The sequence below is a fragment of the Triplophysa rosa genome, linkage group LG8 (genome assembly GCF_024868665.1).
Source record: "Triplophysa rosa linkage group LG8, Trosa_1v2, whole genome shotgun sequence".
NCBI classification, from domain to species: Eukaryota; Metazoa; Chordata; class Actinopteri; order Cypriniformes; family Nemacheilidae; genus Triplophysa; species Triplophysa rosa.
In genome coordinates this window covers 12,883,555-12,911,483 of record NC_079897.1, presented here as the reverse complement: position 1 = coordinate 12,911,483, position 27,929 = coordinate 12,883,555, and the positions used below count along the sequence as shown (strand labels likewise).

Sequence of the window (27,929 nt, the reverse complement as noted above, 5' to 3'; positions counted from 1 at the left end):
TGCTAAAAAATGTAAAAAAATGTCAATAAAAGCCCTTGTGAAAATTAACTATATTTTTACTAACAATAGTTTGTAGTAAAGCACAGTAACCACAAATTTACCATAGTTTCATTATAGTAACTACAGTTTAACCATGATATTTGTAGTTAAAATATGGTTATACAAATTGTATTAAATCCAACAAAACATAGTTGCTATATATACGTATATATAGGCTATATATACTGTACATACACAAAACGGTGCTCATATATACATTTTTTGCAAACCAGCCAATAAGCAGGCTAAATGACCATACAGGTTGATATCTAAATGTTTTACTTCAACTTTGGAATCGATAAGAATCGGAATCAGTAAGCAGAATTGGAATTGATAAAATTCAAACGATACCCAACCCTTGTACCAGAAAATATGCAGAAGCATACTACTTCTAAAATGTATTGTTTATTAAAGGGTCCGTCTTTGTTGAAAGACAGTAGGTGGACAGAATTAGATCACAGTTATATAAAAAAGACAGTTGAAACAACCAAGACACATACTTTATGATCAAACCACTTGGTCTGTACAGTATAAAACTTGACAATTTAAAAATAAAAAATAAGTGCCACGGATTTCTACAAAATCATTACGTAAAAAAGTAAATTACTTAATAAACCTTCAGTTATGGTTTTAGCATTGCAAGTATTTATATTGCTATAGGGGCAAGTAACTGGGTTTTAGGCTAATTAAATCTCTTTCCTAAATAAATCAGCAATTTAGCAGCATGTGAAAATTTGTTTGTCCCTCATTACATTGCTTAATGCTTCTGTCCAGTTTTTTACTCACTGATACACAAATGTGTTTTTTTAACCTAATTTCTTAAACCCCAAAATACAACTTTTGGTGGATTCTAGTTCATCACAACTGATTGGTCAGTCACTTCGAATGTTGCTATGACTACCAATTAACATTATTATTTTTAATCGGTCACACCAGTTTCTCCGGTTGCCTATGCTGTTAGTGGTCATGGGTTACTGTTTTTCTCATTTCTTCATGAGAACAAATGAGCAATATTTTCATGAACAAATGCGTGCATTTAAAAAACGTTTTTGACATTTGTGTTCTGTACCATTCGATAAAAAAACACAATCAATAAGTTTTTACACACATCCTTTTTGGAGAAAAGGCACAGGGTTTCCAATCTGAGATTGCCTTCATTTATCCCACTTCTCTCTTAATATACCTGTAGATATTAAAACCTCAAACATCGCAACTCGATGATGAAAAAAAAAAGAGTCCAAGACAGACCAAACTCACACAAACTGAGCTGCCTTATGAATAAATACATATACAAATAAACATAAATAAACGTTTAAATGAATAAATAAAGATTCCATGGGTTGGCATATTAGAACTATTATCACTGTGACCGTCGTCCTTTTTTCGACCGTTAGTCAAAGATGTCTTGTGTCGCTCAACAGCACCATCCAAGCGCTTCATCTCCGGTTTTCAGCAAAACTTTGAGGAGATCTAGTCAGTCTATTCAGTAGACAGTCAGTACCGTACACACACATTAAGAATATCTTTTGAATCAAGCAGACTCAGACTCTGTACATTTTTCTCTTTTCATCCTGTATTGTATATTACATCACTTCCTGCATTACATCAGGGTGAGAAGAATTATGGAAAATGCTAACACTGACTGTATCTGATCAAGTGCTTTCATTTACAGTTCAAATCCCACCACTGCAAGCGCAAAAAGTCCCACTGGGATGGAAAAAAAAAATTGCTTTTGTAAATACAGTAACAAAAATTGCAACATCCTCTGTTACGTCCGACTCATGTTTACTGTCTGATCTCTCACAAAAGTATGTTATATTGTTGCTACATTTTCCTTTCAGAGCTACAAAAAGGGCCCATCATTCATGTCTTACTGGCCGTTAACACTCAATATCCTCATTAGCAATTTGAGAGACAACACAGTCATGTACCTGGTCCTTTTTGTATGCAATCTATTCAATGATATACAAAAATATTAAAATGATAGATTGTACCACCGGGTTGACCTTGCATTGATGTCTCATTAAAATTATTGCCTTCTGGTCATACTTTGACCAGATTTTGGTATCGCAGCAAAGTCAATGACTATAACTCCCTTTCAGATTTCCTTAAAGCTGCAATCTGTAAATTTTTTAGGGCAAAAATGAAAAAAAATCTGTTAAAGTACATAAAACCAGTATTCAAAAGTCTTTACCTTACCCTAACTAACAGCAGTAAGCTTATAGTAATTATGTATATGTTGAGCTGTCAGGTCGGATATCGCGGGAAATGTCAGTTTGACCTCAACACATGTAATTATGTGTAAAATAAATCACAATTTTGTTTCAAACAGAGATGGCGATATAGAAGCGAAAGTTACAGATTGCAGCTTTAAAGGTGAAGTGCATATTTTTTTGGATTATAATTTCTTTCTCTCTCTATTGAATGTATAAATTTAAAGGAATAGCTCACCCAAAAATTTGAATTCTTTCATCATTTACTCAGCCCCATGTCATTGCAAACCTGTATGACTTTATTTCTTCTTCAGAAAGCAAAAGAAGATATTTTGTAAAACGTTGGTAAACGTTTGGCCCCCGTTGACTTCTATTGTAAGGACACAAAACCACAAAACCATTTCTCAAAATATCTTCTTTTGTGTTCTGCAGTAGAAAGAGTCATATACAGGTTTTGAATGACGTGGTAGTGAATAAATGACATAATTTTCATTCCCCTTATCCCCTTAAACCTGCAGAAATTACACACGCGTCACCTTAAATTGTTCAATCCAATCGCAATCAAAACTCAAGTCCAACATCTTGAGTTTAAACTTCTCCAAGGTTCTTTACTTATATTGTTTTAGCAATTACTTTAAGACAAAACCTTCACACGTCCCATGACTCAAATCTCTCTGAGATTTGGTTTTCTGCATCAGGCTTGTAAAGGGCTTTGCTGTACCAGACATGAAGGCTTCACTGTGATCGGTGGGGTCTGAACACGCCCTTGCAAAGCACTCGCAGTCCCCGATGTGACATGCTTGCATGGACTGCCAGCTGGCTCTGAGAAAGGTGTCGTGGAGGAGATGGAGCTGTCCTGCGTGGCCGGGCTGCTCCTGCTGGTGAGGAGGACGTAGCTGCTCCCTCTCTCTTTAGCTCCGCCTTTATGAGAAGGTCCTGACTTTGGGGGGGAGAAGATGGGAGCGACGTGCACCCATGTCAAATTGGAACCGGACCACTGGAGGATCTTGTGCTTTGATGTTTCACCTTGTCTCCTTTCAGATTGGTTTGTCTGTGAGGAAGGGGGAGGAGTCCCCGAAGAGCCCTCCCCTCCGTCAAAATATGGCCACTGAAGTTGCTCTTCACAGCCTTTGACATTCGACCGCTTACACACTGCAGGAGGTGAAGAGGACGGTGTGTCTGTGTCAGACCAGCTCAGCCTTCGCTTCTGCAGGAAAAAATTTTCATCAATGCATGTAACATCACAATTAAGCTGCAGGGTTCATGTAGCTCAACTGGTAGGTCATGGGTTCACAAGGAATAGACAAATCAATATAAATTTTATACAGAATGCACTTGCGGCATATAAGAGCATCTGTTAAATGTGTATAAAAATGTACACGCCAATGCAAAGGTGCACAATGATCCTTAAAACGACGGACAAGTGAAAATTTTAGTTTTGATTTGTTACACAGAATAAATGAACTAATGTTATATGTAATGGAATAAACAGTCCCATTATCGGTATGCATTCAAGCCATACATAACACACACATGAGACAAAAGTGATGGCAAACAGTGTACTAGCTCATAAGATGGATGCCTCATGGTGCATCTAGACAAACCTTGACAGGAATATGTAGCTGGTCTTTGTGCTTGTGTGGGGGTGTGGTATTGCTGCTGCTTTGGATGGAAATGTCCCGAGGTGAAAGGTCAGCAGGGTTTGGTGTCGAAGAAACTTGAGGAGTCACTTGAGGAAACCAAAGCTTTAACATCACCTCTATCTGCATTAAAGTTGGTAAGTACTTCTCTCTGCGGAAAAACAAGAGGAAAGTAAACAGGACTGCACTTAATAAGCTGTAACACAAAAAAAAACACATTCTAACATACACAGTCAAATACAATTGCAGATCAAATAAAGTACAAAACAAACTAAAATAAAACACAATTATATAAAAATTCATGCTAAAATGTTGACAATTGACAGTGGCCCCAGAAAGTACTTTAAAATCTTTGAATTAGCTAAAACACTGAAATTAGCACGCTTTAGTAAAATTTTGCAAAAGCACATTTTTAAGCAAAACATGACAACAAAAAGCTTATGTTGATGGCGGTAAAACAGATAAACTGTTTTAAATGAAACCAAAAATAATTTGGATTGGTTGTCAAACAGTAATGAAACAGGTCCATGTAACATGATAAACTACACCTCTGGTTACTCTTCCAGGACACCTGTGTGAACTTGACTTCATATATTGACTTAAATAACCTTTAGATAAAAACTGCCAGTCTATCATCATTCCTTTGAGTTTTTTTTAGTTATCTAATGTAATAACACTCATGCATTTGGCTTAAATATCCAAGTGTCTTTTTGGCACACTGCATACCCGGTTTCCTTCCATGTTCATCCTGAGTGATTTCCCCAAATCACCAAGGCAAATACGAGCAGTCAAGTTAATTTGAAACCTGTCTTCTCCCATTCAGTGTCCATTAATTCAGAGGACAGTGCTTCTCCCATTGGATTATTTCCAATTGAAAATAACACCATTACGATTACCCTTAAGACACATGAAAGCAAGGGATAATGAAAGGGACGTAACAAACTCTGCAAACGTTTTTTTTTAACTAATAAATAAGTTTTTCAAGCCATTTCTAATATTTAGGTTAGAAAATCCAAAACGGGAGCGACATGCACCCATATAAGCCTCAACTCCGTGTCATGAATAGGCAGGTGAGAAGAACCCAATTGCAGGCAGCAGTGAAGGGGTTAACAAAAACAAGACTTTATTACATAAAGCACAAAACAAAACCCACGATGGGGAAAAACTGATAAACAGGAACACAGGATAACCGGGACGAAGACTAACTGAGACTAAACTGAACTAAAACAACACTTGACATAAACTAAACTCAAACACTTACTGAGAATAGACAGGACAATCCACACAGGAAATCGAACTTGGGGAAGACAGCCAGGGTACATCAACACAGACCGCAGCAAGACACACCAAACACAATGACCGAACACAGGACAAAGAAACATGAGGGTTTAAATAGGGAAGACAAACGAGGGATAACGAGCAAGGGCAGGTGTAGAACATAAGACACAAGAGGTAGACAATACAGGAAACGAGAGGGGCGGGGCCAATGACAGGACACTGGAGAGAACGTATATTATTGTCAAACGGACAACAATATGTTTCTCTCCACACATAACCTAAGACTTTGCCATGGCTCTGCTACAGGACCAAGAAAAACATGACTAAGGAAGCAGAGCCATGACACTCCGACCAGCGGGTGACCTTGTGTACTGGTTTTTGCCATCTCTCTCAACCTGTGTGTCAGGTGCATGAAGATAATTTGGCCTTTTTTAACATTGTGCGACTAGGAGGTTTGCATTGGGATCAGAAGAGAAATAATATGTGACCCTGGACCACAACACCAGTCATAAGAGTCAATTTTGAAGTTTTCCATTGATGTATGATTTGTTAGGATAGGATAATATCAAAATAAAATAAAATTATTGAGAAAATCGCCTTTAAAGTTGTCCATCAGAGGCGCTGTGGCAGGCCGTTGCTAAGAAGAAACAGGCTTATTTTAACACTCTCTATTGGCTTACCGCTGTAATGGTGTTGTGGAGAGTAGATGAACCCGAAAGCAGATATTCTGAGCTTTACATAGATACCACACTTGAGTGGGTCATTCTCAAAAAAGCGGGCAGCAGCGAGTGAAGTTTGAAGACGTGATTCTAGCCATTTTTGTTTCATGATTTTGCTGCATCCATTCACAAACTATCTATTTATCTAATTACAGTTAAAATAATCTAATATGCAATATACAATTGTTAATACAATATTACAAAGTATATTTTGTTCATTACAGTAATGAAAGTTATGTTTAATTATCAGGAAAATACTGCAATAAATCTTTTGTGACCTGAACATGTTCCATGTTTCCATCCAAAAATAAATTATGTTTTAACTGCAAACAAGACGAACATTCAATCAGATAACAGAGAGAGCTTTACTAATATGTACATTTTCTTACCCAATATGTGGTTTCTGCAAGACTCCGACAATCCTTTGAATTCTGTCCATTGCGACACTCTGTTGAAAACTGCTCAGGCCTGCCAATCGAAAGCAGCAAAAATGCTGATAAGAATCTCAGTTCTTCATGAGAAGTGGTGCATTCATCAGATTAAATCCCTTCCTGCACGCTCAGCTTCTCATGTAGAAAAATGGCCAACAAGAAGAAATCCATTGCAACTACATTGTAACTTAAAAACCTCAAAATTGTTGTGTTGCGTTCACATTAAACATTGAATGTACACAGCTTGCTATTGTCTCACCTTTGTCAAATCGTCCTTTCTTCAGTCCATTGAGAAGCTCCAGCAGAGGTCTGACAAACCCCTGTAGCTCTAAGCACTGAAAAAAAAGAGAAAGCAATGTCTTTTTGTGTCCACTAAATACAGTTGTCACTCCACTTCTGAGTGTGTAAATCAATTCTGTTCACAAATTCTACAAGTGCTGAATATAACATGATCGTAAAAACACAAACACTGAGGAAAGCAGCCTGACTTGTTCTCACAATTTGATACTGTGCCTCTATTTTCAAAGACATTTCTCATGCGAGTCCTGTGATTTCAGGGTGAGTCTTATATTTTGGTTCCTAGATAACACACTGTTCTCCAATATGCTGTTAAAAGCAGATGGTGAAAAAAAATCATACTGCATCTGTCGTCTCAAGTCTCTAAAATACTTCCAAATGACTTAAACGGTTGGCAGCCACATTTATTGAGATGCCAAAATATCGCTGTTACACCAAGGAGGTCTACATATGCACAAAGCTGAAGTTTCTTGTTTGAATGTAAGCTTAAAGGGATACAGTACTTCACTCAAAAATGAGAATTCTTTTATCATTTACTCACCCTCATTTTGTTTCAAACCTCTATGACTTTCTTCTGCAGAACACAAAAGAAGATATTTTGAAGACCTTTGGTAACCAAACACCACTGGCCTCCATTGACTTCCATTGTATGGACAAAAACCACATAGACATTTCTCAAAATATCTTCTTTTGTGCTCCACAGAAAAAAAAGAGTCATATACAGGTTTTAAACATGAGGGTGAATAAATGATGGCAGGTTTTTTATTGATGAGTGTATTATCCATTTAAAACACTATGTGTACATTGCACCAAATTGTTTAAATCGCTCTTCTCTGAGGTTCATGACTTTTTTGGTAAGTTTTTGTAAGAGCTTGTTACAAGGCAGCATGTGTCCTGCGAGTCTACAATTGTATCGGCGTACAAATTCCTACCTTCCGTGCAAATAGAATGTCTCCTTCCGTTCTCTCTTTGGCTTTCCCTTCTTTGGACCTCTTAGGGTCACTGGATTCACTGAACCCGTCACACGCCCACTGAGATCCAGAAATCGTGGTCTCTCCGTCCACACTGTAAACACTTCTGTTAGAGTGAATGGACTGAGCCGAACGGGTTTCGCATGACTCGTCCTCCAACTGGAAGACGTCCCGATCACTGAACAGGATGCTGTCATTGGAGCTCAACAAATCCTGTGAGGGCTGAGAGGAGGTTCTTCCTGGGGACTGCATGACTGCCGATGGAGAGAGGAGACGGAAAGAAAAAATGAATGGTAAAATGTCAGTCAGTAAGTGTATAATACAATGACAAACGGGGCAGACATGGTTGAAAACAACTCCTAGAGCAGTTAAAACGGAAATGGATTGAGAAGACGGTCTCAAAAATTACAGGGTAACAAAATGATTTGTAAAAATGCAAATAACTTTGAAACTGGTGAGATTTGTTAAAATCCTTCAATGTTGCATTTTTTTCTAATCGAATACAACTGATATAGTATAACAACGTGAGTGTAAACTAATGTGAATTGTTAAGAATATCTTATAGTATTTGGTACTATCCCCCTTTTGCTTTAATAACAGCATGCACCTGCATCAACTTCACAAGTTTTCTCATAATGTTTCTTATTTAATTTATATTGTAACATTGTATACTTTTTATTACAGTTGTTGTGCCAAATTTTCAATATAGACAATTAGTCTAACAGTAAATTCTAAACTATCACTAATTTTCAAAAGTTTGCAGAATGTCTAGTTTATTTTATCCTTGTAGTTTCGTCTAAGCTATCACGGAGAACACGGGCTCTGTCTGGAGACAAGTGTGCATGAGTGTAAGTGCGTGCACGTCTGTGCAAGTATGTGAATGTGTGTCGTCTGGTGCAGGAAAATAGGGGGAGGGGTGCAGCGAGATGCTTTAACACTACTGGTTTAAGGAAGGCACTGGGAGCCTCTGTATTTTTTCATTTTCTCTCCTCTTCTCCCTCTGGCAAACACACAGTCACACACATGGGCAGGGACACACAAGCACACCCAAAGACATACACACACACACCCTCACTTTCTCAGTCTCCCTCAATGTCCCTTGCCCCTCCCCCAGCCTTATAAACCCACAGTGTATTTCTCTCTACTCCTGAGCTCTGTCTACCATCTCTCTCTCTCTTACTGTCTCTCTCTTGACCACTGAACATATGCACAAGGAACGAAAGTAACCGTAAAGGTCACATAAGACTAGTGGTATGAGTGTTTGTCTATCTCAATGCGTGTACGAGTACTGAATTATACATTAAACACACACATGCATATCTAATCTATCTAATCTATTTTTTTACATAAATATAGATAAGTAATGTGAATGCTTTCTCTTCAAATTCCTCTGCATTATGCTGCACTTATGTTTGAATTTTAGTAATTTTACATGTAGGCTACTATGCTATAACCACGAACTGCTGGTTGTGTGCAGGTGCAGGTATGTTCCTGTCTGGAAGGTTATTAGATTTAAGGTGGCGTTGTATTTTGTATGTGTGTGTGTCAGATGAAGAGATACAAAAAAACGAGGAAGAACAAGAAGCAGATAAAGATAAAAAGAAAGATAGCCACATATCCAGGATATGGTGCCTTTTAAGACATAGGCCTACATTACATAAAATCACAACTACATCAACTCATAAAATCCAATATATATATTACACATACACACAAATTCAATAATAACAAGCACAAAATATAGATTATTTAAAAAACGTCACAAATTCTTAAATGAAACACAAGTTACACTTTCATAGAGAAACTAGCTAAACAAGACTATAACAGATTAACAAGAAATCTCCAATAACAAAACCATTGACGTTACATCCCAAAACAAGCAATGCAAATAGCAAAGACAATTCCATCAACATCACTGTGTAATGGCATGCAAACAATAAAATAAAAGTCTTAAAAATCAGTCTCACCTTTAGGGCGCCTTCAAAAGCAATGCAAATCTTTCCCGACGGTCCTGTCTACACTATCACACAGATCTGCCACCCTCTCCGGGTTCACTAACACGCTCTCACTCTCTCTCTTTCTTCCCCCCCCCTCTCTCTCCCTCTCCCTCTCCTCCCCCCCCTCTCTCTCCCTCTCCTCAGCGTCAACATGTGCACGGACACACGTGCCCAATTTAGTGCCATCCACGCACAGTCTCTCGTTGGCCGTGTATGTCAGATAGTAGCGATCTTATTGGCAGACGATCTAGCCAGTAATTGCGCTGCTCTTCTGCTATTGGCCAGCTAGTAGCTCGTAGCGCCACCCACGCGTGTCGTATGCATGTTGGCATGGGCTCAACGGTGCAGAAGTGTAAACACACGCCGGGCGAAATGAAACAGTACGTACTGTGTGTGCCTGTGTGTAATGTACATCGGGCGCAGCGCATCACACTTACGAGTAAGATCATTACGCAAGACAACCATAAAATCATAAGATCCCATTCGTACTATCACGTGGTAAGCGCTACGCTGCTGTTGTTGTCTATTAGACGGTGATGGGCAAGACCCTATGTAACCTCACCGGACACACGTGGATCTGTGTGTTTTATCAATTGAACGATAGAGCTTTGTTTTAGGATTTGCACTTTACGTGTCATTTGCTACATATAAAGTGCATTCAATTTATATACTGTAACATACTAGTTGTATAATATTCTTGTTAATATTAAACTGGAATAGTAACAATTATTTATGATCACATCTTAAACATTATGTCATAATTTATTTACCCTCCCCATGCCATTCAAAACCTATATGACCATTTCTTCGGTGGAAACCAAAAAGAAGATATTTTGAAAAATGTCTCTGTGGTTTTGTGTCAATAAATGCTACACAGTTACTTCATGTTACATTATAATGTGTACACAGTAGCATAGTGTGTAAACCTTTCTTTCAGACTCTTAAAATAAACGTGATTTGCAATGCATACATTACATAATATATATTTAGAAATCATTTATTACATGCATATAATGCATAGTGATGTCATTAATAATAGTCATTCAGACTGTCCACAAACTATTCATTGGGGAAGAAAAGCTGTGCAATGTGAGCGCATTTATTAATGCTGGACTCACGGGCGTATGAGTAGCATCAGTTCACTTTTACATGTACGCACACACACACACACACACACACACACACACACACACACACACACACACACACACACACACACACACACACACACACACACACACACACACNCACACACACACACACACACACACACACACACACACACACACACACACACACACACACACACACACACACGCACGCACGCACGCACGCACGCACGCGCGTTTTACTTAATTGAAAGCCCCTTCTCATCTATTGTTTTTTCCTAATAGAAGATCAATCATTATTACTATACTAAAATCCACATTTCTAAAGAGGTTGGGTACAACCACACTCAAACACACCTGCCAGCAATTTACAAGTAAAAACTGGTTTCAGCAGGTTCAGATGTGTTGAGGTCGCATGTATACTTGTACACTCCGGGAGCACACCTGCTCTATTTTAATAGACAGAGACATCAGAATGTCTATGATGTCAGTTCCCTCACGTAAAGTAGAAAAAAATAATATGTCTGCAAGCAATGGGCTAAATTAATGTTGCAGCTTTTCTCTGGTTCTTATCATTCCCTAAGACATGTGTACGGGGCTGAAGAACGTGCACATGGACTTCGACAGCAGCCTGAGATTTGTGAATGAAATACTTAGCCACGCCTTACATCTGAATTTATCCAATGGAACGGCCTACATTGTTTCTGACACGCCTTATTCTCCAGTGATCGACCAATGGCGCACGGTTCTTGGGACTGGAGCATTGCGTAAAATTTTGCAGCGGTTTCACGTTTAAACGGATCATTACGCCGTGTTTTGATATATGGAAGGTGCAAGAATACGTGACTAAAACGTTAAACGGTGTTTTTCCCCTTGACGAGTCGTTACATTTTGAGTAATGTAAAACCTTTTACATCGTGACATGTTGTGATGAAAAAACACACGTGACAGTAAATTTTACAAGGTTGTTCTGCATTGCATCAGTATTACAGAGGATCAGACAATTCAATAATAACGATTTGCAAATAAAATGATAAAATGCAGGAACAAACAACCTAAACGTGCCTGCCTCACTACTTCAGAAGTTGTTATAGGATAAGGGTTAAAAAAATAAAAAGGCAAAACTTTGTTCTTTTGTTTGTTTTAACCAACACCTCAGCTATTCGCCCCTTTTCACTTATTTATTAATCTACAACCACCAGTAGACCACAATTGTAGCGTTCGTAAAGTGGTTGAAGAATGGTGTTTTACTGCATCCCAGCGGTTTAATAAAAAACTGCAAGCATGCTTTTCATGAAATTTTATTAAAAAAAATCGAATATATATGTCTGTGTGTGTGCAAAAAGTTGTGCGTGTAAAAAATCTGTAGAGTGGGGATACTTTCTAAAAAAAGGTCATAAATCAGGTTTATTTATGAAATAACTTCTATTAACTAAATCAAACCAATAGCCTATTCTGTGTGACCCCCATTTGTGTTTTTAAGCAGCTTTTGACCTAGGTGTCTATAGCTTTGCACTTTCTTTTATAACAAAATATTAGTAGAAGTAAAAAAACTAAATGTTAATAGTTATTAAAAATCCACATTAACATTTCAAACAATTTCTGAGTGAGTTTGAATCATCTTTATTTATTGTTTTATTGCCACAAATCACACCAATACCTCTTCAATCAGACTTTCCCTGCCCCCCACTTAACTATTTGTGTCATACACATTTTTCAGTGGGCAACCCTTCATGATTTTCTCGGTCACTTGTTCTTTTCTCACTTGTTCTCTCTCTTTCTTTCTCCCTCTCTCTGGTCCAACCAATCTGCTTTTTGTGTGACATGTGATGGGGTCTCTCCTCCACCATTCAACTCACAGGGCCCAATCATCCACATCATGAAAAAGACCAAGTATTCAGTCTACTTGTAGGATATTTCCATTTTGTGGACAGTTCTGCAGTAACACCGTCAAGATTTGATTATCTCTTATCGTGCTGTGTATCAGTGGGTCTATTCCGGTTTTCCCACCGTGTGTTTGCTGTGGAGAGGTGGGTGACAGCATGGACGGGGACTGGAAAAGTGTGGCTCTTTTTCTTCTGTACGTGAACTGTGTCAACTGCTCAGGAACCAGTAAGACTGATAATCTTAAGCAGTATTAGTGCAGGCCTTTTACAACTCTCTATGGCGATCAAAGCTGTTGATAAGATGTGAACAAACTAAAACAGTACAAAATGATATGAACAGTTTATGTTGCTTTTTGCTGTCTTAAGAACTTATCAAGAATGATGCCATGTAGTCGATTTGGCTTCATAATTAGTTCAACTTGGCAATGCTAAGGTTGTAGGTTTAATTCCCAAGGAACGTATGAATAAAAATAAAATGCAAACATCATGTAAGATGCTTTGGAAAAAATTGCATGCCTTTCTTTTTGAGATAAAATGTTATGTTTAAATGTTTTCTTGAATTCTACTTTAGCCAGAAGCTCTGAAAGTCACTTGTATTCTTCTCATTTATTTTTAGCCAAAGAATGGACATACGCAGGTAATGTTGTTCTTTTCCGACCCTGTTTCAAGTGATTTCCTCATAGTTTTATTTGCATGTTCATTTGGGTTATACTGCTGTGATGGAATTGTCATAGATACCATACTAACTGATAAGGACTATTACAGAATCGTTACTTATTTATGATTTGTTTTGGAGTTGTGTCTGTATCCCTTTAAAAAACTTTGAAATTAACCAAACTAAGCTCACATCTTCCTTCAACTGTCTCTCTATTTATATCTCTGTTCAAACTGTGTTACTTCCAGTTCATATCTTCCATCTTTCATTGCACATACTCTGAGAACAAATAGAAAGAGAGAGAGAGAGAGTCAGCCAGTGCAAGAGACTGTGTACAAGTATGGAGCTTGAGAATGAGTGTTTGCATTTGATACAGAAGAACATAATAAATAGCATGTTAAAGAAAAGGAGACTTCTGTGCTTGGTGGATAGACACAGCAATTCATAGTCTTACGAACAGACTGACACGCTTCAATGTGTTTATTGTGCAGTGGAGTTTCAGTTAACAATCCTGTAGCATGTGATCAGACTCACATTAAGTCTTAAACAAAACAGTTCACACTGTTCAGCCGCCAATGAATAATTACATGAACATGTAGGATAAAGAAGGATCACAGTGCATTTTACATGGATTTTTTCTACTTGAATTTTTTTGGGACAAACCATTGACATTGTTAGCATAATGAAGTCTTCGAAAAAGCTAATTTGGTCATATTTAGCATTGCACGTGCTTGTTACATAAATCAGGCCTAATGAGTGTATAGAGCTAAATTCAAGAAATGCAGAAATTCAAGAGGATTCTGGTTGAAAATAATTGAGCATTGGGTCATTTTCACCCTAAAATTAAAAGAAATAATATGCAATTTGCAGGAGGAAAATTTTAGGATCATTTTTCATTGTATTTATACATCAAGGTAGTTTTTGTTATACCGAATTTAAACAAAACACATTGTTCCTCGGTACTAATACAATACATCAGAGTTTTCTTTCTCCATTTATTCATCATTGGAGTTTGGGTTCCTCGCCACAGCAGGGCAGTGTTGGCTTGCCTACCGGGAGACTGCATTTATTTATTTATTAGATATTATTTATTAGAATGATCTTGCTTGGTCTATAAACACCATGCACTGTGCTGTGTTTTACCTTTCTGTGATTTTCTTATTTGCTCCTGTAAAGCAGCTTTGGAACAATGCACATTGTAAAAAGCACTATATAAATAAATTGAACTGAAATCTTGTAGAAAAATGATTAAAACTAAAAGTAAGAATACATTGGATTATTAATTATATATAAAACATTGTGTGTTCTCAAATTAATGTTACAATAAAAAAATGCTAAATATTGTTCATGCATAATTTGTTTAATGCTAAATAGAATTTATTCTTTTTTCTTTTGAGGTGAGATTGCTCTTATGCTTATTTTCAAGCATTAAAAAGCTGATCTTTGATTTGTATAACATCTTGCACACTTTTCTAGGGTTGTTGTACCATAAATGTGTCTTGTGATCCATTCCATTATTACCGAACAGAGTTTATAGTTTCTCTAGTGAGGGATGCTTTGTTTCCCGTATGCATGGGGCAAACTGGCAGTGGTCCGAAATATGTCTTGTAGTTGTCATAGGGATCACCTTGGCAACGGCAGATCAATGAAAGTGACTCTCCCTCCCCTTCCTCACTTTTTTGGGTTGAACAGGGTTTGAGGGGATATTCTTGATGAATGGCAAGATTGAGTGGGCCTCTAATCCCTGTGTACACAAACTTAATACAGCACTAACCTGAAAAACACAGACTTCTATTAAACTTGTTTTTATATCGATCAGTAATATCCTTGTTCATTCTCTATTGCCAGCAAAAACCAACCAACCACCCATAGCTTTCTTTAGTTGCCTTGCAGAATTTTCAAGCACTGAGTAAACGTGTGTGTAGGCCATGCTTTTGTGCCTCATCATTAATTTCGCGTGACTAAACCCTTAGCTGTCACGGTCCCACCATCTTGTTTATGAAATTCTAGTCGTGTGGTGGGATCGGGGCAGAGTCCTTAGGTTATGTGTGGAGAGAAACATATTGTTGTCCGTTTGACAATACCCAGATAGCACAATCCATCTGGTTTACGTCTATTTGACGTCTGCATTTACATCTGCAAGACATCTTAAATACATAGTTTGCTCATCTGCAATACGTCTCGGAGACGTCTGAACGTCTGTAATACGTCTGCTAAAGATCTGGAGATCTGCTGCTTAAAAACATCTGCTAAACATCTTAGAAAGAGCTGTTGTACATCCATTCTAAATCATAAACATCTTACAGACATCTTCTAGATGTCTATATGACGTCTGACAGCAGACATCTCTGAGACGTATTGCAGATGAGCAAACGATGTATTGTAGATGTCTTGCAGATGTAAATGCAGACGTCAAATAGACGTAAACCAGATGTATGTGTGCTATCAGGGTAATATACGTTCTCTCCAGTGTCTTGTCATTGGCCCCATTCCTCTCGTTTCCTTGTCATCTTCCCCTGAGTGTTTAATTACCCACACCTGCCCCGTGTCATTATCCCTTGTTTGTCTTACCTATATATACCCTCTTGTTTCTTTGTTCTGTGTTCGGTCATTGTATGTATATGGTTCTTGTCTGTGTACTACCCCCGTGCCTAGTGCTGTATGGTCCTGTTCGTTGTGAGAGTTTAGTTATTGTCAGTTCTTTGTAGTTTTGTTCAGTGTGGTGTTTAGTCCTTGTATTTTAGTTTAGTCAGTTTATGTGCCTGTTCTGTTCTTCCATTCATTATCGTGTTTTGTTCCCCACTGTGGGTTTTTGTTTTTGTGTTTTTTGTAATATTAAAGTCTTGTTAACCCCTTCACTGCCTGCCTGCAATTGGGTTCTTCTGCCATCCGTGACACTTAGCTAATATGTTAGTAGTGATTGTTCACCCAAAAAGGAAAATTCTGTCATCATTTGCTCACCCACATGTCATTTCATACCTGTATATGTTAGATATTTGGAAGAATGTTAGCAATTTTCAATCCTGTGACATCATTGACTGCCATAGTAGGAAAATTTAAATGAAAGGTGCCCCAAAACTGTTTGTCTTCATAAATTCATCAAAATATCTCACTTTGTCTTCAACAGAACAACGAAGAATACAATATATTTTTTTCCAATTATGGTAGTGGATGATGTCACAGAACTGAAAATGGCTAACATTCTTACAAATATCTTTCTTTGTTTTTAACAGAACAAATAAATGTATATAGGTTTGAAACAACTTGAGAGTGAGTAAATGATGACAGAACTATCCCTTTAACTATGACTCTTCACACATATTCTTCCTAATTGCTCAAATCTGTACTGCACATGCACTTTTTTGGTACAAACTCTTACATTCACATTTTCTGCTTGTGTCAGGTGCTGTGGGGCAGTCAGAGTGGGCTGAGCTTTTTCCTGACTGCGGTGGCTCCAGTCAATCACCTATAAATGTGGACACGTCCCGTACAGTGCACGATCCTACACTACTTCCTGTAGAGCCCCTGGGATATAACCAACCTGGAAATAAGCCCTTCACTCTTTTTAATAATGGTCACACAGGTAAATCTTACAACCATATCAACTTTGTACAGTATAAACAATCTATTTCTGATTTTAAGCACTCTATAGCAGGACCCTCAGGGCTGACATGATTACTTGACTAGCCAAATACATTTATGCATTTGGCAGACGCATTTATCCAAAATGACTTACATTGCATTGCATTGTACTGTACATTTGTTTCTTAGTATGTGCAATCCCTGGGATCATACCCATGACCTCAGCATTGCTAACGCAATGCCCTTACCACTGAGCTACAGGAAAGCTAATATACTACAATGTTCACTTACTGTGTAACGCACCTATAAGACACAGACACTTGCGGAATACCTTATTCATGGCTCACAGCGAAAAGTACATTCATGCCTTATCTGCCTTATTAACTGAACATGCTGCATCCACACCACAATGTGTCATTGTTAGTCCTAAGCATGTGCCAATGTAACCTAAACTAAGTTCAAGAAAGTTGTGTCACCAAGCAAAATAAAATAAAACATTGTTGCCAGTCAGTGCCAGCCTTTTAAATCATTTTTATAAAACTTTGATGGCCCCCAGAATGTTTCTTCTATATTGACATACTGTATAACAGTAAAAACATAAAACGATATAAAAACTCAATGGTTGGCCAACGTTGCGTCATAAATGACTGAAAATATTACATGGGAAAGAGTCGGCAAAATGAAGATATTACACTTAGTTCTCTCTCTTATTCTCAAACAGTTCAGATGACATTGCCACGTTGGATGGGCGTGGCTGGGTTACCATGGCATTACAGTGCCGTACAGCTGCACCTGCACTGGGGTAATGGAGTGGGCGTGGCCACAGGAAGTGAACACACTATTAATGGACGGAGCTCTTCAGCAGAGGTGTGTGCTTGTTGATATCAGTGGTTCAAGCTGCTAAACAATGTGTAAAGTTTGGCCTCGGCATCTTTTGGAAACCCGTCAATGAGATAGTAAATCAGAACATGCAAAATTTTAGCCAATGAGGCCTTTATTGTTTTAATCATGTTGACTTTGGGCTGGCTGAGCTTTTAACTGAGCCTACACAAAGTCCCTACAGGGAAAGTCTTTCGTTTCAGTGGCCATATTTGCAACACCTTCAGGTAGCTATCAACTGTATACCATAAATTTAGGTCCTTAACCTCAAACCACGATAAAAAAGTTCCTAACCCAAAGGATCTATATTCGAAAGATGAGTGGCTCTTTTTACTGGAGCTCCTGACTGCTGCGCTTCCCTCCAATCATATACCTGCTGCGTCTTGTTAATATTTATAGTCTTTGGCCTAGATCTGTCATTGAGATGGGGTTCTCACGATACTTATTTCAGTGATATCTTTCACACAGGACATTATAAGTGGGGTATTTCTAATAAAATAGCTCATAGCTGTTTAAATAGGTATAATATACAGCTATAAACAACACAAGTCTGACGTTTCTATACAGCATTAGACAAATCATTACAGCGCTCTCAATAAATTAAATTAATTATATTTTTCATATAATAAACAAATGAAGCGCATTTTATGGACAAGGCACCAAATTCAAGTACACTGAGACAGTCAGTTGTATTAAAGATAACACTTTCATAACATGTGTGATTATAGAGAGCCTCTACATTGCATCAAGCTGTTTACATTTCAACAGACACAAATAGTCTTACACATCGCAGGTTGAGCAGGTGGTGTGTGTTGCAGACTTGTGTTTTTTTGGCACTTCCTGTTAGTGTTCTGGGATATGGATCAGCCTAGGGTTCTGCCGGTTCTCCACAGGCACTGGAGAACAAAACAATGAACTTTGACCATCCCCATCTGCAGAGGAATATGATACATAAAAGAGCAGGGGATGATAAATGTGAAAATAATTTATGTGGGAGTTTTTATTTTACTTATAAATGTATTTAAAAATGTACACACAATGTTTTGAATAACTCTGATATGATAAACAGGGTTTAGATTTTTTAAATTAATGCCAAAAAGTTTTGACAAACTGTACCAAACCAAAACTGTCTCTCTCTTTTCTGCCAGCTCCATGTTGTACACTACAACACAGAGTTATACTCTAACATGTCAGAGGCAAAGACCCATGGGGATGGCCTGGCCGTGTTAGGGGTAGTGATCGAGGCAGGTCCTCTCTTTAAATTGTATTATTTTAACATTCAAAGATTCTTAAATATATTACCACTTATTCTATATCCTTTATTTTGATTTTAGGCAGGTGAGGAAGTTAATCATGCATATAGTAGTATTCTCAACTATCTGGGTCGTATCAAATATGCAGGTTTGTGTATGTCTATTAACACGTGATTCTTTAACTTTAGTCTGTCAATCCATTTCCAACCAAGATTAAAAGATGTTTCGTGTCTTGACAAGCAGGTCAGAAAGTGGCTATCGCTGCGTTTGATGTACGCTCGCTGCTGCCCGACGACTTGAGCCGATATTTCCGTTACAATGGCTCGCTCACCACCCCACCTTGCTTCCAGAGCGTCCTTTGGACACTATTTTATGAGAGGGTTCAAATCTCTCACTCACAGGTACAGAAAATGAAAACACCAGAAAGAGAAATCACACTATAGCATTCGTATGTGATGTCTCTTCTCTCCTCTCACATCAGCTAATGAAATTAGAGACGGTGCTGTACTCCAGTAAGGCAGAAGCGGCCGAGCCCTCAGCGCTACAGGACAACTATCGCGTCACTCAACCAGTTAACAACAGAACTGTCCTGTCCTCTTTCATTCCTGGTAGGAGAGAATTGGAGAATTGGGGCTGGGGGTGGCACATAGCCAAGCTCTTTGTTTATGTGATGGCTGATTAGTTTTTCGAAATCTCTCATGAACACAGAGCTTATTGTAATTGTGTTGATACAAGAGAGGGACAAAGATAGACAGCATTACAAAGCAGTAAAAAGACCTGCGTTGGTACTTAAAGTGATAGTTCACCCAAAAAAGAAACATTCTTTCATCATTTACTCACCCTCTTGTCATTTCAAACCTGTATGACTTTCTTTCTTCCACAGAACACAAAGGAAGATATTTAGGAGAATGTTGTTAACTGGACTCCATTGACTTGCATTGGTTTTGTGCCCATACAATAGAAGTGAATGGGTTCCAGTGCTGTTCGGTTACCAACATTCTTCCAAATATCTTTTTTTGTGTTCTGCGGAAGAAAGACAGTCATGCAGGTTTGACATGACAAGAGGGTGATTAAATGATGTAAGTAAAAAAAGTAAATTTTCATTTTTGAGTGAACGATCACTTTAAATTTTGCAGGAATATGCACGTTTTTTTGTATTTAAATAACAATGTTTTCACCTTCTTTTTTTCTTCCATTGGGATACATTTCACAGGTCTGGCAAATGCACCATAAGACTTCAATGTTTTTTAAACATCAAATGTTTACGAATAGCCTATTTGTCACTGAAAAAAAAGTGTTTAGTTGCTTATGCTTTGTCTTATTCCACAACTCTCTCATTCTTTGTTTTATTCACCAGTTTCAATTCAGATTTACACAGCAGGTGAGAGATGATATTATTTATCAAGATACTTTGTTTTCTCTTTTACTCTTCATGAATTCCCTTTAACATCCCGCTCCTATCGTAGGTGAAATCGCAGCGATTGTGATCGGATCTCTGTGCGGATGTGTAGGGTTGGCTGTTATCATTCGCTTAATTGTGAAAAGTATTCGGTAAGAACATCTAACAACTCACCCACACATCTCTCCTGCATCTTACTGTTAAAAGCTGGTCAGAGATGCTTAGTTATGTAATGGTGTACAGTAGGTTTTGTACGTGCTTGCTTGCACAAACGTGCCATGAATGTGATTGCAACCCTGATAAAACTGGTTGATCTGTGTTAAAGCCACAAATTCTTCCCTGCTATCAACCTTATTCATGCTAAAGAGCAATGCAAGAGAGATTGTTTCAGTCAAACAGAACAATAGGGCAGAACATGACACAAAGACAGAAATATTTTCTTGGTTTAGATCTTTTAGATCAATTTTAGTTTTTTTTTAATCAAAGATAGTTTGAATCTTGGTGTTAAAATTGTGTGGTAGCTGATTCTGAATTAATAAATCCTATTCTTTCTTAATAACATAATAATCAGAATGTTGTTTGTCTTGTATGTTTGTTTTCATATTTACCATACCATACTTTAATCATGTTTGTTTGTGATTGGTCATATGATTGTTTCTTCTGGTCACACTGCAGCTCAACATCGAGCTGGGATGTCCTGCCGAGTATCCGACCTGCTCCTCAGCCCAGGTCACCTTTTTCAAAGACCTCTGAGTCTTTACATCTAAATTCTCTTTGATATCCGGGTGTAAAAGGGAGACGGCATGCCTTATTCATTCACGTGTTGGCAGCACGTGTTGTGGCAAGAAGGACACAACGTCTCGTTCCCTCCATCTGGGAACTGAGGTTAGATCCGTAACCAAGACCTTCCCTTTCTGTCGGTCTCTCAACGTTGTGTCGAGCCGACAGATGGATGGAAATTGTGACCTGCCAGTGGGTAGGTAGGGGGTCCCAGAACTTTTCTTGAAAGGTGAGAAAAGTTTGTTTCTCTAACAGCGAGAAGTACCGTAAGACCACTGGGTAAGCGCTACTTCCTCAAATGGGGGATGCGCTACAGAGACCACTTCCTACCGCAGGGAGGAGTTTAGTGGAGATACCAACATGGTCTCACCGTTAGGGGAGAACTCATGGGAGGAAAGTGCGGACTGAAGGAGTTAACCGCACGGTGGAGGTCCACCTAGGGAAGGTCATGGGTTACCAAGGTGGGAACCAATCATGAGGATACATCAGACGGAATCGCCCTGCTGGGGGGTTACAATGTCCGGTAGCACTAGGTCCGGTTAGAGCTATGTTGTGGATAACTCATTTGGTACCCGGCCTAAGGGGCAGGGCTGCTCTGCCCAGCCCGCCCGCAGGAGGTGCTTGCTTAGTGATGGATGGAGTGCCTGTTCTTCACCCAGTGGGGGAAGAAGGGAGGCTTGTTTAGTACGCCGACCCCCCTAGAAGAAAGGGGGGAAGGTACTGTCATAGGCGTACACCCTACCGGCTACCGGTCTTGCCTGATGCCCTGCAAGACTCGAGCTGATACTGGTTTTACGCGGAGGCTGTAGGACCTCGCGAAGGTGATGGGTGTAGCCCAACCCGCAGCTCTGCAGATGTCTGCCAGAGAGGTGCCTCCCAGTGCCCACGAGGAGGCTATACTCCGTGTGGAGAGAGCTCTCACCCAGTGGGCGTGGGCGATCTTTAGGACAGGAACGTCATAGTGACGGCGTCCATGATCCAGTGCGCCAATCTCTGTTTGAGACAGCCCTCCCCTTCTGCTGATTTCCAAAACAGACAAAGAGCTGCTCAGAGCTCCTGCGGCTCTGCGTGCGGTCCAAGCAGAGGCTCAATGCGCATACTGGACACAACACGGATGGGGTTGGGTCTTCCTCCCCGGTGGGGAGCGCCTGTAAGTTCACCACCTGGTGTCTAGGGGGAGTGGTGAGAACTTTGGGCACTTAGCCAGACCGGGGTCTCAGGATAGCGTGAGAATCACCGGGCCCGAGTTCTAGGCAATCTGTGGACAAGGAGAATGATTGTAGGTCCGCTACCCTCTTGAGCGCCATCCGGAGATCCGTCTTCATCGTGAGGTGAGAAAGAGCGGCATCTCCGAGAGGCTCCAGGACCACATCAAGGTCGCAAGAAGGTACGGAGCGTGGGTGAGACGGTAGCCTTGCCGCACCCCTTAGGAACCAAATGATCAGGTTGTGCTGTCCTAGAGACTTACCAGCAACTGAGTGGTGATGAGCGGCTACATACACGTTCAGTGTGGAAGGGGAGAGATTACTCTCGAGTCTCTGGAGGACAGCATGTTCCCGATCGAGCAAATCCGCGGATCTTCTCTTCGAGAAGAGCACCAGGATGAGAAGAGGCATCGCTTACCAGTGGCCAGGGCCATAGCCTGAGTGATGGTCTTAACCTCCGCAGGGGGTAGGCCTCTCAGGATATCCTCGTCCTGTCCAGGGGCCAGACTTGGAGGTTCCAGAGGTCTGGCCTGGGATGCCATAACGTGCCCCTCCCCTGGGAAAGCAGGTCCTTCGTCAGGGGAATCGGCCAGGGGGGAGCTGTCGTCAAGAGCATTAGCTCCAAGAACCAAGTCCGGTTGGGCCAGTATGGCGCAACTAGTACACTTGATGCTCCTCTTCCCTGACCTTGCACAGGGTCTGTGCAATGAGGCTCACTGGGGGGAAGGCGTACTTCCGCTCGTCCCACGGCCAGCTGTGCGCTAGAGCATCCATGCCAAGGGGGGCCTCTGATGAGAGTACCCTAGTGGGCAATGGGTGGTGTCCAGGGAGGCGAACAGGTCTACCTGAGCCCGCCCGAACTGTACCCAATGAGCTGGACTGCACGGGGGTGGAGTCGCCACTCTCCGCGAGGCGTCAACTGACGAGAGAGCGCATCGGCTGTCTGGTTCAGGTCACCTGGGATATGTGTGGCTCGCAGGGATCTGCTCACCTGCGAACTCCACAGGAGGAGGCGTCGGGGCGAGTCATGTTAGCTGCCATGAGTGAACGCCACCCTGGCAGTTGATATACACTACGGCAGTTGTGCTGTCCGACCGGAGAAGCATGTGCTTGTCCTGCATGAGAGGTTGTAGCCCCTTCAGTGCAAGTAGCACATCCAACAACTCTAGGCAGTTGATATGCCTGCGCAGGCGGGGGCCCGTCCATCGCCCCAACCCTGCAGGGAGGCGTCTGTCGTCACCACGACGTGCCTCGTGACCTGCACGAGAGGGACCCCCGTCCGTAGAAAGGTCATTGAAGACTAAGGGGTTAGGGTGCGTTAGCAGAGAGGCGTAATCACTATCCGCCTGCTGCCGGTGTGCCACGCTCTCCAGGGAACTCGACTCTGTAGCCAGTGTTGGAGCGGTCTCATGTGCATGAACCCGAGGGGTATCACCACCGCCGAGGATGCCATGTGCCCAGGAGCCTCTGAATTTGTTTCAAGGGGACTGCTGACTGCTTGAAATATTCTAGGCAGTTCAACACTGACTGAGTGCGTTCTGTAGTCAGTCGCGCTGTAATGGAGACAGAGTTGAGTTCCATACCAAAAAAGAGGATGCACTGCACAGGGGAGAGCTGGCTCTTTTCTCGGTTGACCTGTGGTCCCAATCGATCTAGGTGCCGAAGCACTAGGTCCCTGTGTGTACATAACAGATCTCGCGAGTGTGTCAAATGAGCCAGTCGTCGAGATAGGTTAGTACCCGCACACCTCTCTCCCTCTCCCTGGTGACCTCAGCCCAAAGCACGGGAGCATCCTTGCCTCTGACTGAGGTTTGAGAGGATGCCCCGAAACTTGGGTGGGCGTCTGGGGAGTTGGACCGTGTAGCCGAGACGGATTGTATCCCGTAGTCACCGTGACGGTTTGGGAAGCTTTGTCAGGCTCCCAGGGACCGATCCAGGGAGGCTAGGAGTAAGTTCTGCTTCATCGACCACCCGGGGAGTAGTTCGATGGCCGGCAGTGCGGATCCCTTGCCGTGGGGGGCCCCCGGAGAGGAGATCGGCTCTGCTGTTTTACCTGCCTGGCAATGATGTAGCACAACGCACCATCGATTGAGAGTGCTTAAGCTGATGATTATCTTCGACATTGGGTCTCACCTCAACGTTGAGTTGCCAAACACCGTCGTGTAGAGGGTGAGAGCGACTGTGATAATACCCGGACGATGATGTAGCACAACGCACCGTCGATTGAGAGTGCTTAGGCTGCTGATTATCCTCGACATTGGGTCTCGCCGTGACGCAACGTCGAGTTGCCGAACACCATCGTGTAGAGGGTGAGAGCGGCTGTGATAAACACCCAGAGAGAGAGAAAAACTCTTAGAAGTGAGCTGTTGGGACGGGGCAGGAACCGTCCCGGATCGACCAACCAGTGATGGAATGGCTGTTGTCGGGCCCGAAGGTATTCTCGATCTCCCTGGGGTCTTCCCATGAGGGCCGCTTCGGCTTCTGCCGCGGCTGCTGATGGGGTGGTGGTCTCCTCTTCGATGTCTTCTTCTGGGGGCCACCTGCGTGGGGGGCGCCGAAACCGGAAGGCGTTGAAGAGGACCAGGGCTGCTGGGAATCAGACTGTGCACGGGATCTCGACGGCCAGAGGGCGGCCGAATCGCGGCGGGGGAGGATATGCTTGATATCCTCTGTCTGCTTCTTTACTGTCGAGAACTGCGGCTCGACAGTATCACCAAACAGCCCCCCCTTTCGAGATGGGTGCATCGAGAATGCGGACTTTCTCGACCTTACTCATCTGTGCAAGGTTCAGCCAGAGGTGTCTCTCCTGGACCACAAGTGTGGACATCGCCCGAACCAGGGCCCGCGCGGTCACCTTGGTTGCCTGTAGAGCGAGGTCGGTGACGGTGCGGAGTTCCTGCATAAGTGCTGGGTCGGTCTTACCCTCGTGGAGCTCTATCAACGCCTTGCCCTGATGGACCTGCAGGATGGCCATAGCGTGGAGAGAGGGGACAGCTTGGCCCGCAGCAGAGTAAGCTCTGCTTACTTTGCTTTTTTCTCCGAAAAACCTACATGCTTTGGACGGGAGTCTAGGTCGAGCCCCTGAGGGACATCGACGTATCCTCTAGCTGCCCCACCATCGAGGGAAGAAAGGGCAATAGAACTAGTTGACGTGCACGCGCCGAAAGGGTCATACTAAGGTCATACTAAGTTCCTCATGCGCTTCCGGGAAAACACGGCACTGGGGGCGAGTGCGGCTTGGAGCCGCTCTCAAACCCGAGGTACCATGTATCCAGCCGCGAGCGTTAGGAGGCCCGGGAAAGCATGTCTGACATTTTGACATCCGCTTCTTCCTGGGCTCGACCCCCCAAGGAGGGAGCTCCGAGGAATCGTCGGAGTCAGATGCCAGTAAGTCACCCTCCGATGCTGCAATGGACATCTCATCATCACGCACCGTTTCTGAATACGTGGTTGAGGATCAAGATGGTGGGACCGTCTCATGGGGAACGGTCAGATGAGCGAGATGAGGTGCGAACGGTCCGCGGGCCGGTGGCTGACGGATTAGCGCTCACAGTAATCCTCATATCACCCTCGCTGCTCACTGTAGTGGACAGCAGGGCCGTAGCCACTGCTGTCACGCAATGGGAAGCAGACGAGGTGGAACACCGTAGTCCCGTAGGAACACAGCCACCCATGACGCAACGTCTGAAACGTCAACCGCCCGCAGTGTGGGCAGGACGTATCCACAAGGGCTGCCCCAGTGTACTGTAGCAGAACTCGTGTCCGTCCCCCTCCTCGATGAGTGTGTTGCACCCATGAGAACAGTGGGACATGCCACGCTGGAGAAATTTGCTCTTTTAGAGAAAAATCTCTAACACTTCTGGAACCGCCGAGACGCCCAGGGAAAGTCGCCGCAGGAATGGACAGTCCACTGCACCACGTCGTAGAATCTGGCAGTCTTGTAGTTGCTATCTTGTAGCAAAGTCTGTTGATCATGAGCGAAGGCTCCGAAGAACAAAAGGTGAATGAATGAGGCACGCTGTCTCCCTTTTATACCCGGATATCCGGGGGCGGAGTCTGGCATGCAAATTTCATTCGCCAATTTCATTGGCCTTTTCTAAGAAGTCGGAAGCGATTGGCTCTCAGGGACGAACCCCATCTGTCGGCTCGACACAACGTCGAGACACCGACAGAAAGGGAACAAGAAAAACATCAAGAAAACAATAGGGCTTTGCACCCATGGTTTTCAGCTGCTCAAGACTCTTATAACACATGTTAAGTTTGGGGCAGACTGGACAAGGTATGCTTAAGATACAACAATTTCATATTTTTTGGCATGCTTTGGCAGGCCGGCACAAACTATTATCTTTTTTCAACAAAGAATCAAGATCTTCACAATTTAGCATCACAAAAGACATGAAATTGACCAAATATGATGTTGATCTGATTAAAACTTTGTTAAAATATGCCTGGAAATGGCACACTTCCTGCTGCCAACTGGTGGCGCTATGAGTGAAAATTGACATATTGTCTTTAGGTCAGGACTTCATTGTATTTCCCCTTAGCAACAATCATATATACTGTAGTTAGTAAATGTAGTTCGCATTATTTGGAACATGAACAAGCTACTTTGTCCTTGCAATTAATGCAATTTCTCATTTGTCCTGCCCACTAAGATCCTGTAAACCAGCCTGGTAGTCCAACACAAGATACAGTCGACCACAAACATTGCCAGAACTAGAAGAAGCTTTCATTTTTCATTAAACAGTGGCTAGGCAAAGCTTAAAGCTTTCTCTCCCCTCTCGGAGACTGATGTCTCCAAAATTCTCCTTTCCACCCGACTTACTACCTGTCCCCTCGACCCGATCCCTCCCTACCACCTACAGGCTGTCTCTCCGTCTCTACTGCCTCAACTCGCACACATGATAAACACCTCCATCACCACTGGTGCTGTCCCCACCTCATTTAAACAAGCACTGATAGCACCTTTACTCAAGAAACCAACACTTGACCCCTCAGTGGTCAGCAACTACAGACCAATCTCACCCCGATCTGTCTACAAAACTCTTTCCAGAACCGGAACGAAAACTGTGGCCCCCTATCCGAAACCACGTCGATCGGCAAGCCATGGAGGCGGAAGATGTGATCCACCATCAGTTGAGCAGTCTCCCGGGCGGAGGGGAGTTTGGGTAAGGGGATGAAATGAACCGCCTTGGAGAAGCGGTCCACCACAGTGAGAACCACGGTGTTACCCTTATAAGCGGGGAGCCCTGTGACGAAATCAAGAGCAATGTGCGACCAGGGGCGGGAGGGGATGGTCAAGGGACGGAGCAGACCAGCGGGAGAGCGAGTAGGCGTCTTGCATAGAGCACAGACCGGGCAGGCCAACACAAACTGCTTGACATTGGTGGCAAGGGACGGCCACCAAAAACGTTGGCGGATGGCAGCCAATGTTCTCCGAACTCCAGGATGGCAGACCAGCCTGGATGAGTTACCCCACTGCAGGACCTCCGGGCGCAACACAGCTGGCACCGACAACCGACCCTCCGGACACTCGATTGGCACTTGCACCCCTCGACTGGCCATGACTACCCGCTGTTCGATACCCCAGGAGAGA

General features: G+C 42.1%; 2 protein-coding genes across 2 annotated transcripts in view; one reads left to right on the top strand and one right to left on the bottom strand.

Annotated features, from left to right (window-relative positions):
- Positions 1-412: 412 nt before the first annotated feature.
- On the bottom strand, positions 413-9,689 carry LOC130558130 (circadian-associated transcriptional repressor-like). The gene is made up of 6 exons (XM_057340382.1): positions 9,556-9,689; positions 7,550-7,842; positions 6,580-6,655; positions 6,279-6,357; positions 3,857-4,043; positions 413-3,459 (listed from the first exon to the last, which is right to left on the bottom strand). Exons 2-6 carry the CDS (start codon positions 7,838-7,840, stop codon positions 2,947-2,949), a joined length of 1,146 nt encoding a protein of 381 aa, XP_057196365.1. The 5' UTR covers positions 7,841-7,842; positions 9,556-9,689; the 3' UTR covers positions 413-2,946.
- Positions 7,780-27,929, top strand: part of ca14 (carbonic anhydrase XIV) — a 34,243-nt gene continuing 14,093 nt past the window's right edge. The window contains exons 1-9 of the mRNA XM_057340383.1: positions 7,780-7,881; positions 16,639-16,818; positions 17,539-17,684; positions 18,845-18,944; positions 19,035-19,097; positions 19,193-19,350; positions 19,431-19,557; positions 20,307-20,330; positions 20,416-20,500. Coding sequence (XP_057196366.1) covers positions 7,839-7,881; positions 16,639-16,818; positions 17,539-17,684; positions 18,845-18,944; positions 19,035-19,097; positions 19,193-19,350; positions 19,431-19,557; positions 20,307-20,330; positions 20,416-20,500 — 926 coding nt within the window. The 5' untranslated portion in view covers positions 7,780-7,838. The remainder of the gene's footprint in view (positions 7,882-16,638; positions 16,819-17,538; positions 17,685-18,844; positions 18,945-19,034; positions 19,098-19,192; positions 19,351-19,430; positions 19,558-20,306; positions 20,331-20,415; positions 20,501-27,929) is intronic.

Excerpts from the sequence above, each read along its gene's own strand:
- LOC130558130 (XM_057340382.1), bottom strand. The coding sequence starts at position 7,840 with ATGCAGTCCCCAGGAAGAACCTCCTCTCAGCCCTCACAGGATTTGTTG. Across the intron at positions 4,044-6,278 it reads TTGCAGAAACCACATATTGG|AGAGAAGTACTTACCAACTT; the intron begins GTAAGAAAATGT and ends GTTTTTCCGCAG. Across the intron at positions 3,460-3,856 it reads AGCTACATATTCCTGTCAAG|AAGCGAAGGCTGAGCTGGTC; the intron begins GTTTGTCTAGAT and ends TTTTTCCTGCAG.